The sequence below is a fragment of the Perissodus microlepis genome, chromosome 13 (assembly GCF_051167445.1).
Source record: "Perissodus microlepis isolate ML-2025 ecotype Zambia chromosome 13, ASM5116744v1, whole genome shotgun sequence".
NCBI lineage: Eukaryota > Metazoa > Chordata > Actinopteri > Cichliformes > Cichlidae > Perissodus > Perissodus microlepis.
This window is the reverse complement of record NC_140473.1, coordinates 3126381-3137831: the sequence shown is the minus strand read 5'-3', so window position 1 is coordinate 3137831 and position 11451 is coordinate 3126381. Positions and strand designations below refer to the sequence as shown.

General features: G+C 37.5%; 1 protein-coding gene across 1 annotated transcript; it reads left to right on the top strand.

Annotated features, from left to right (window-relative positions):
• Positions 1-547: 547 nt before the first annotated feature.
• Positions 548-11089, top strand: LOC146374500 (uncharacterized). The gene is made up of 4 exons (XM_084949477.1): positions 548-684; positions 771-897; positions 1771-1939; positions 2278-11089. Exons 1-4 carry the CDS (start codon positions 574-576, stop codon positions 2447-2449), a joined length of 579 nt encoding a protein of 192 aa, XP_084805603.1. The 5' UTR covers positions 548-573; the 3' UTR covers positions 2450-11089.
• Positions 11090-11451: the final 362 nt, after the last annotated feature.

The window sequence follows — 11451 nt, the reverse complement described above, 5'->3', positions numbered from 1 at the left end:
TATAACTGAGCATTTTCTTTAACTTGCTGAATGTTTGTCTGCTGGCAACAGAATGCTTACACAAACAAACCCAGGATAGTAAGTGCAGCAATGTTACTTTGACAATAGCAAATCATAGCTAATACATATATAGAGAGAATAATGTGCATAATGTGCATAAAGTCAATACTTCTGGACAAGTGCTCATCCACTTGTCACAGGTGGCCAGTGCCATCCTCTATTCTGTTGCATGTTGCATGCTGGGGCAGCAGGTTGAGGGTCGCAGATCCAACAGATTCAATAAACTGATCCGCATGGCCAGTAATGGTGTGGGGATTGAGCTGGAGTGGCTTAAGGTGGTGTTAGTGAGACGGATGTTGTCCAAGATAAGGACAATCACTCCCACACACGCCATAACATGGTGGCCAGTCAGAGGAGCACGTTCACTGTAATGCATGTAAAAAGACAAACTGGCCTGCCTTGCAGGTTGAAGAACTATGTGGGTGTGCCGCATAACATTAGACATGACACTGTGATTATCTTATTAAACAGGAGGACTTAGTCCAGAGCTCAGTTCATCAAGAGTCTGTGATCATGGCACAGGTAATGTTTGCACTCTTCGCACTTTTTCTGGTTTCAGTCTGCACAGGACAGGACTTTTGTGTGGGAAAGTGTCCCCACTACAAAGTACTCGAGGCCTACCCGGTAAGTTTTTGGAACAATTCAGATACAGAATTTGTGTCATCTTCTTTATAATGGTTCTTTAACATTTGTGCTTCTTTTGCGTGCAGGACTTTGAGGTGCGCTTATATGATACTTCCACCTGGATTACTACCAAGGTTGACAGCTCCCAGTCCAGTGATGTCCTCGCTGCAAATTCACGGCTGAAGGATTATGCCAAGAAGCAAACTGAAGCAGGTATACGAGGAACTGAAAGTGCAAGTGTGTGATGTAGTTTGTTTTGTAATGTTGATGTATTTTGTCTCTTTTCAAACACAGTAATCCAAGAGATTACTTGTTTCAAATGGGCCATAAGAGGACCACAGCTATACAAATCAAATTAATTCACTAGTTACTGACTGATGCGTAGGTTTACAAAAACTAAAACTGATTATTTCCTGGTACCACTTGTAAGTACGAGGTAAGCAAACCCATATGGAAAAGAAATAGTAAAAATTTATATGTGATTACTCATGAAAGTGGCCACTTTCATGAGTAAATCATATAAGGCTTACATGATTTACTCATGAAAGTGGACACTTTTATTACTTTCATATATTGTTTTAGTAAGTATCCAAAACATACAAGTTTCATTATATAATTTTTCAAGGGATCTTATATGTTTTCACTCTTATATGCTTTTCATACAAGTTTCACACAAGACAGATACAAACTTTATAAGATTTATATATATCTTTTCCATATGGGAAGTAAAGGAAGACAAGGTCTTATTATATATATATATATTATATAAAAGTATATAAAACAGGTACAACTGGTTCTTCATAAGAAGAGTTGTTTGATTTTTATTCAAAACTGAAAGAAAGAAGAAAAAGGGGAGCTCAAATCTAAAATTTGTAACTTAAACACATTTGTACTGTTTTATTGTCCATATTAAAGAAATACTCTTATTAAAAAATGTATTGAATTTGAAAAAAATATTTAAAGACTATAAAATTTCATAAATCGCTGACTTATTTCAGAAATGTTTTAGCTCTGAATTTCTGCAGCCCCACTCATTTTCAGTAAAATGCACCTTCAAGCATGGTTTTCTTTCTTTTTCTCTTCCAGGTTTTGAGATCTCTAGTGACACTTGGCCTGCACTGGTCAAGGTCACAGATGGTAAAGGTGATCCTGAATTTGCCTTGTCCTGGTTTATTCCTCCTGGTACCACAACACCTGAAAATTCTGATCCCTTGGTCCAACTGGAAAGTAAACCTGAAGCCACCGTGTATGTCAGGTGAGAAACAAGTCCATTTATCTAGTTTTTCCCCAGAAAACCAAGAAAGACTTTAATTCAGCAGTTATTTTGTAAATCTGTAAACATGTTACCACCTAACAAATACTAAAAAGGGAGGAACATTAATTTTGGACTAAGCTTCACCAGATTCCAATTTGGGGGTCAGAAAGAGAATTAACTATGAAGTTTCACATACATAATATGCAAAATTACTTACAGAATAAACTTCAATGATAGCAAGTTTTTAAAAGCATTAAAAGGAGGGCAAAGCCTAAATCTCTTTAGTCTTTGGCCAACCTGAAAGATATCTAGAATTCTGCTTTGTTGTCTGCTCTAAGGGTTTTCGGTGGCGCTCCAAGCATCCAGAGTGGCCAAGAAAATGCAAAGAAGCTTCGTGAGGCCTTGATTACAGCTGGGAAAAACTTTGATCATGACACTTACAATGGAGCTGGATATGAATCATATTTCTCTCTTACTCACCACAATGAAATTTGGATCTACGCTGCCTGACAACAGCAGACATCGTGAGCTGAACAAAATCTTTTCATCATGTAATCAAAGTGGGTTTTTCCATAGACATCATTTACTGTTTCACTTGCAGTAAAAAATCATGCACTTTATTTTCTGGGGGGGGGCATTCGTAGATTTTGTGTTCTACACATCTCCAACAAGGGTTTACTTTTTTAAGTGTGTGTTTTGTGTCTTTTTCTATTTCTTTATTTCTTTACTGTTTGCAAAAGCCCTTGTTTTTAATTTCATGCATTGGTAGAATGTTCCTTACATGAGTCAGCCCTGGAGGAACTTTCCCGCAGGTCTCCAATTACACAGAAATGCAGTTAGACTTGTTTGTGCAAAAGCTGAACATACCTCCAGGATCATTGTTTCTGGGCTACGTCCTGACATACTGGTTTATCTGCACGTAAATAAAGATTGCTTGCAAATGATAACGCATGTTACACTTGACTACCTTTAGAAACTAAAAGATCCTCCCATTCCAAAAACATTTTTGTTTGTTTTGAGAACCTAAGGTTACCCTTTCTGTTTGTTTGGATGCATAATTACATGAGACTGCTACAGTCACAGAAACATAGCTAACTACAACTGAAATAAAAAAGCCATCTACTTTGTAATAACAATTTTTTTGTAGCATCTGAGCCTGTTTGTTTGTCCTTGTTTTATATTTTGAAAAACAAAAATAAATTATATATTTTTTAAAAAGCCATCTACATAGCTACACCTGAAGATTGCTAACATCTACCTTCAAAGAAGAATAGCTAACAACACATAATCCACAGAAAGACAGCTCAGTAGGCTAGAGCAGATTTTCCAGTGAGCAACATGGGCACAGTTTTGCCAACTTAGCGACTTTGTCGCTATATTTAGCGACTTTTCAGACCCCCTTAGCGACTTTTTTTCTAAAAAGCGACTAGCGACAAATCTGGCGAGTTTTTCCGGTATTATTGAAGACTTATTTATGACGACTTTTTGACGTGAAAACGCGTATCGCTCTTACGCTCAACAAGCAGCGGTGCTGCCTTGGGCACCTCGCCCGTGCCAAAGCGCTCACAGGTGGAGGATAGTCCTCCCCCAGCTGCTATCAGGGCAGAAGACGTTCACACCTGTGCGTCCAAACGGCAAATGAATCGCGCATGGGCGAAGCCGCTGCTCCCGCACTGACTGTAACGCAGTCAGTTCTTTTACTGTTATGCTGTTTTGTGGATCACAAGGTTTAAAACTACTTATAAACACACACTCTCACACACAAAGTAACTCCACCAGAGTGCCAGTTTCGGGTCACTTTTGCCGGTCCAGGCCCGGATAAAGGAGCAGGGTTGGAATTGTGACATTAAAAAACAATAATTGCTAAAATAAATTTAATTTGTAGTTCTAAATAAATTCTAACTGCATTTAGGACGTTTTTTACTCACTTTATGTCTCTTCCACGATGTTATTTCTCTCTCCAACAACGTAGGTTACAATTACAGTAGCATGACCAATTATGCAAATTAGGCGATGACGTCATTTGGCGACTTCTAGCGACTTTTCGGACAGCCAATAGTGATTTTCCTTACTGAGGAGTTGGCAACACTGCATGGGCATATGCCCATGCCCACAGTTCAGAGTTCATTACATTTTTAACTAGCTCCCACAGTAATATATTAAATACCAGGCACAAAGTAAATCCCACAGATATGGAGACCAACTTCTTGGAATGCTCATGTTTTTTAAAGCAGGTCGATGTGATTTATGGAGCGCCAAACAAATTCCACCTGGTCATGGCTGATTTAAACGTCTGCACAGAGCCTATGTAGTAGTGATGGGATTTCCGGCTCTTTTTAGAGAACCGGCTCTTTCGGCTCCCAACTGGCTCTTCAGGGTGTTTTGTTGCTTTAATTAATTTATTATTAACAACAATATAAAATTATGCACAAAAGGAATTACTAATGTAAAAAAAATGTGGTTTTATTTATATATGTTTATATATAAATATATACGGTGGCCCCTAGAGACAAAGCACGTACAAACTCCAAAAAGCACATACAAATTCCAAAGCATGTACAAACTCCAAAGAATGTACAAACTCCAAAACACATTTCTAGCATTAATTAGACTTCCAAAACAGAGCTACCCTAGATCACTTAAATTACACAATTGAAAGCATATGTGTATTGTTTGTGTATTTACACACAAGCACTCATATATATTCAAATAATTTTTAAAAAATGTTCATTTACCTGTTACTACCACACACCAAATCCGGTCGTTGGTACTTCCTGGCTTGTGTACCCACTAGGTAACAAAAAGCTCAACACTGCCCCTGTTTTGTACGTGTTTTGGAGTTTGTACGTGCTTCGGAATTTGTACGTGCTATGGAGTTTTTACGTGTTTTGGAGTTTTTAAGTGCTTCGGGGTTTGTACATGCTACGGAGTTTGTACGTATTTTGGAGTTCGTGCATGTTTCGTCTCTAGGGGCCACCGTAACTATACTTTTATTTATTCACTCCACATAAAATGTAATAAATAAATCATATAATACAAAAACCAACTATTTACATTTCAACTTTTAACTATTTAAATTTTCAGCTTTTTCCTTTTAAACAAATTTAAAGTGAAACAACACAAAACACTGCAAATCACAACACAATTAAATATAAACATGAAAAAATATGAAAACAAAAAGAAGATGCACATTCTCTGTCATATGGGCCTGCATGAATAAACTTTCTGAATCCTTTATCATCCGCAACTGAAAATAGTTGTGGATCATTACTATACTTTTCTAATGTGACGTTGTTTCCCTGGCTCTCTTTCTCTCTCTTTCCCTCCTACTCTCTTGCTGTGCTACTGCGAGTGTAACTACCGCCCCTCCCGCCTCTTCCCAGTGCAAACACAGGGCTCGCGTGCGGAGTGAAGTGGAAAAAAAGTGCAAGAGAGAGGGTGAGAGAAAGAAAAAAAAAACCCACGGCTCCCAATAAGGAGTCGGCTCGCGTAATTCACTTCGAAGAGTCGGCTCTACGAGCCGTTTCGTTCGCGACCGACACATCACTACTATGTAGAGCCTGCGTAAGCAGAGGTTGCAAAAGCACAGACATTCTGTACTTAAACAGAAGTACAGATACTAGTGTTAAAAAATGCTCCATTAAAAGTTGAAGTACTGATTCAACTTTCTGCAGTGTACTTTCCAGTTTTCATAAATTTCCAGTTTATCAAACACCACTGAACAGTCTAACCTCTCTTCTTCCTCTCCTATCCTTATCTTCATCTTTGAGTGAAGCTGGACCTTTAGCTAGCAACTAACCGTGAAACACACAGCACATAAACAGTTTGCGTGTTTGCTGATGCTTGTTGAGCTGATTGAAATGTTACATTTTAAATTGCCACTTGTAAAAATATTACTCCCTTTATGCTCGCTCCTCTTCTGTAGGATTAGCTGGATGTTAAAGTTGCAACTTATAGACAGCTGCAGTTGCTCTGGTGTTGTGCCAAAGGTTTTTGCATCTGTCATCTGTTTTTATGTCACATCTCCTGGCGATAAATACACAAACAGGACTTCATGTGTTACTGTTTGGGCCCAAATGAGTTGAAGGCTCGCAGTGGTGCAAATAACTCCCCTCAAATGCATTAAACCAAACGTAATGGGCCCATTTTGAAAATGTAAGGAATAGAAAATACATGTATTTGTTTAAAAATGTAGAGAATAAAAGTAAAAAGTAGTCATAAAGAAAACTACTCAAGTAAAGTACAGGTACCTGAAAAGCATGCTTAAGTAGAGTAACAAAGTATTTGTACTTTGTTGCTTCCCACTTCTGTGCATAAGTAGCCAAATTTGTTGCCAACATTTATGCTTGTGGGTGGTTAGATATATATATGTTAATTACTGTGTGTGTCCCGATGTGCTGGCCCTTAGGATAAGATTTTTTTCCTTCTGAGTTCACACTCTTTGTTGTGGTAAATTCTGTTTTATTTATTTATTTGTTTGTTTGTTTATTTTTCAGAGCGAAACATATTTGTCCTGAGACTTTTCTACTTCTTCGTTCATGCCCTAACAGCCATTTCATTAGTCTCAACAATCTCATGACATTTGTGGGTTCTTATATTTATGCTGTTATTTTATTTATTTACTTTTTAAACTGAGATAATTATTGCTATTCTTAAAAAAATGAAGAGATAAAGTAGCAAGCAATGTGCTGGAATTGGCCAGTGCAGGCTGTGTCTACCTGACGTGTAGTTACATTTCTTGGAAAGTGCATTAAGGTTATGGGGTAGGGGTTTACAGTTACATTGTTAGTTATGATGTACATTTTTTCACACGTGTCTAAATCAGGCATAACTTAACAGCTTCTCATCTGACAGGTGCAGCTAATGCCAGTTAATGAGCTGAGCTATTTGAATATTAGCATCTGATTGGTTTCAATTTTCTCTTTCTCTCTCTGTGATAACAGCAATAGTCAAGTGTCAACACTATGCTAATGCTGCTGCTGTGATTAGCAGTACATTTTGCCCCAAAAAGAAAACTCAGTCACTTTTTTAAAAGTATTTCAGGGCTTAAGTTACTGTGGAAAAGTCTTTGGGGCACCAAAGCAGGGTTAACCGCTCTGGCTAGGCCTGTTAGCAGCTAGTGCTAAATCAAGATGAAGGGTTAATGCTGTCTTGATACATGCTCGTTTTCAGTGGAAGAAACGTTTTGTCACTCATCCAATTGACTTCTTCAGTGTGCAGACTTCTACTAAAGACACTAGATCCAGATGAACAGGATCAACTTTTTGGGAAAGGTTAATGCGGTTTCCTTCACTTTTTAGATTGGTGAAGAACTATTGCTAAGTAGGCCATAGATCTTAAACCTCTCTCCCTCAGTGTTAGTAAATAGGTTTTGTGTAAAATTAGAATGATAAAATTCTCCTCAGATAAAGCTGCTTTCTGCCATTATTAGTAGTTCTTATCACACTTGATGCTGTTAAACTGGGTTGCAACATCTTGACAACAGCTTTGACTAGCTGCTGCAGACATGAATAAACTTGCATATCACTGTTCAGGAATTGCAAATAGAATAGAGATGCTGAGAGCAGGTCCAGTGTTTACACTCCAAAACCACGAGTGACTGTTTTCAAACTGACAGCATGAGGTGCTAGACAGCAACTGGACTAACTGACAGAAGGACCTGATGCATCGTGGGAATTTTTCGTTAAGTTAAATGTGTGTTTGTAAGCTAATAAGTAAATAACTTCTATAGCTAGCTAGCTAAAATGAGCATTCAGCTCATGTTGATAACACAGCTGATGTCAAAAAAAGAGGATTACAGCTATACAAAAAAGAAACGTTTAATAGTTATTTGTTAAAACCAAATGGTGACAAATATCCAGGTTACAAAGCAGTCTGAATTATTCTGAGTTTACAGGTTTAGGACTCTGCACAGCTAATGTGTTATTCAGTGATACCTCTATCAGTTTTTCGGTTATCCTACAGGTGACCACGATGGAGAACAACCAAACCACAACTGGAAAGCTGCTTCTTAAAACCAGCTTCTAACAGTGTGTCTGCTAATCCAGTTGATGTATTAAGAAGAAATGAACTTGAATGATTGCATGATTACATGGTGTATAAATTATAGATGTTAAGATGTGTCCCTATTTCTGTATAGCGATGTATATTGCACATCTTACTTAAGCAATTCAACCCAGTATCACAGCAAAACAGGACAGACATGCCAGTCCACCGAGGGGAGAGGCAAAGTGTGAAACCAGTTGAACTTTTTTTGATTTGAATGTCACACTTCATAATCATTCGGTTTAATTAAATTGAATTGTGAATGATTTTGAATTACTTTAATCTACTGTAAGTATTGCTGTCTTCAACTATTTCTGTATACTTTGAGCTACAGAAAATTCTGGTATCAAAACTTTCAGGGGTTTTTTCAGTTGTTTTTTTTCCCTTTTGTTCAGATAGTGGCAATTTAACTGTTTTTAAGTTTTCAGACCTTTCTTAAAATTAGAATGTTTTCCTGATGTGGTCTCCAAGTGGACTTACAAAAAGTATAACTATAGATAGTTTAAAAATGGATGTAGCTAACTATGATGGCTAACTAAAGTAAAAATAATAAATAAAAATATAGCTTGGTACAACAGCTGTACCAGCCTAAGCTAAATCTCACTCACTTGAAATGTAATTCGAGAAGTACACAGAGATGGTTTTGAGTACTTGAGATTCAGGTAGAAATACAAATATTATATCTTTACATCGACTTGTGTAGGATAATAAAATGAAAGAAATGACTGTTGTATTTCTTAACATTTTAAAATAACATGAGTTGTCCCGACTGAAGTAAAAAAAAAAAGAGAAAAAGATTATTAGAGGGAAATGTGAGTGCGATGCCTAATTTCTAACACTAGAGGGAGTTGTAGGACTGTTTAATAAATTGTTGACGTACACCTGTTAACAGTGTTGAGCAGTGTCTTTTATAAAAGAGAAGTGTGTCCTATTCATCGTTTACTTAGCATATTTATTTACTTAGCCTACTCATTTGCTATCGTATATGTGTGACCCACAGTAAATATTAATTAATTTTATTAATTTTAACAACAACAGAGCTGATTAGAAAATAAAATCAGAAAATAAAAGTACTAAAAACACTTAAGAATTTAAAGTAGTAGCTTTAGTTTTAATATACTGTCAGTTCCCACTACCAGTAACATGACTTGTTTTTAGTTTTTGAGGGTTATGTTGCTTGTAATGTCTCCTTAGAAGCTTGACTGTGAAAACACTTTAACTATGGTGTGCTATGCACTACCAGTCAAAGGTTTGGGCACACCATCTATGAATGAACACATATGGAACTATGTAGTAAACAAAAAAAGTGTAAAACACGTTTTATATTTTAGATTCTTCAAAACAGCCACCCTTTGCTTTGATTACTGCTTTGCACACTCAGCATTCTATCGATGAGCTTCATGAGGTTGTCGCCTGAAATGGTTTTCCAACAGTCTTGAAAGAGTTCCCAGAGATGCTGAACCCTTGTTGGTCCTTTTACCTTCACTCTGCAGTCCATCTCATCCTAAACCACTGGGTTTAGGTCAGGTGACTGTGGAGGCCAGGCCATGGTGCAGCACACTATCACTCTACTTCTTGGTCAAAAAGCCCTTACACAGCCTAGAGGTGTGTTTGGGATCATTGTCCTGTTGAAAAATAAATGATGGTCCAACTAAACGCAAACTGGATGGGATGGCATGTTGCTGCTGGATGCTGTGGTAGCCATGCTGGTTCAGTGTGCCTTCAATTTTGAACAAAGCCCCAACAGTAACAGTATCACCAGCAAAGCACTCCCACACCATCACACCTCCTCCTCACGGTGGGAATCATGCATGCAGAGATATGTAAAAATTCACCTTTTCTGTGTTACACATAGATGCAGGCTATGGAACCAAAGATCTCAAATTTGGACTCATCAGACCAAAGCACAGATTTCCACTGCTCTAATGTCCGTTCCTTGTGTTTCTTGGCCCAAACAAATCTTTTCTGCTTGTTGCTTCTCCTTAGTCGTGGTTTCTTAGCAGCTATTTGACCATATAGGCAGACTCCTCTGAACAGTTTATATACAGATGCGCTACTGGAACTCTGTGTGGAATTTATCTGGGCTCTAATCTGAGGTGCTGTTAAACTGCGATTTCTGAGGCTGGTGACTCGGATGAATTTATCCTCAGCACCAGAGGTGACTCATTTTTTGGGGGCGGCCCTCATGTGAGCTAGTTTTGTTATGCCACTTGATGGTTTTTGTGCCTGCACTTGGGGACACATTCAAACATTTAGCAATTTTCTGGACTGACTGACCTTCAGTTCTTAAAGTAATGATGGACTGTCGTTTCTCTTTTGTTAGCTGATTGGTTCTTGCCATAATATGAATTGTAGTAGTTGTCAAATAGGGCTATTAGCTAACTACCTGACTTCTGCACAACACAAGAGATTCCACAAATGAACCCTGACAAGGCACACCTGTGAAGTGAAAACCAGGTGACTACATGATGAAGCTCAGTGAAAGAAGGTAAAGGGTTTGCAGCACTGTCAACAAAGCAAAGGTTGGCTACTTTGAGGAATCTAAACTATAAGATATATTTAGAGTTATTTATCTTTTTTTTCTTTGCTACATAATTCCATGTGTCTTGTTTCATATATTTGATGTGTTCAGTTTGCATCTACAATGTAGAAAGTAGTAAAAATAAAGAAAAATCATTTAATGAGAAGGTATGTCCAAACTTTTGAACGGTACTGTACTTTATAATTCTATTCTATTGCACTGTACCATGTCATCAGAGTCTCTGCTTTTCACCAGTCATGCCTGTCACCACATGGGAGGTGTCGTCTACAGTGAAACCCTTGTTCACCACACAACAAGATTTTCACACCAAAGGGAAGGTCACCAGGGCTAGTACAAGTATGAAGTATACATCCCCCAGGAAACAGGAAATTCAGCTCCTAGGCTCACACAGACAAGCAGCAAGAAAACGCTTCCTCCTTCTGAACAGCATCTGTCTTTGATGGAGACAAATGTTTTTATTCTGTTTGTCTGTCTGTAACTGTGATTTCCTAGAATGGTAATGCTTACAGGCTGTGTGGATGTTTTGAAACTTTCGTCCCCAATAACTTTTTTTCAAATCCTTTTTTTTTTTTTTTTTTTTTTTTTTTTACACTCATCCTTCATACTTTTACTGCACATTAACATTTTTATTTTTTTGCATTCATTGGTGCCTGGAGTCTTCAAAGAAATAGTTAGATAGCTAAAAAAAAATGGAAAGAGATTTAAATTATCGATTTAAAAAATATTAATTAAATATTGAGTTGCATATGAGCTTTCCTTTGTATTTGTTTGCTACAATCAAAATTTGGGGCAATTTATTGCTTAAAAATGTATTGTGTGATTTATTTTGGTTTTTCAGGTCATACTGGTAATGTAGCAGTCTCACAAACTCACATAAACTGACTTTAAGGGGTTAATAAAAGCGTCCGTTACATTTTCTATGCAC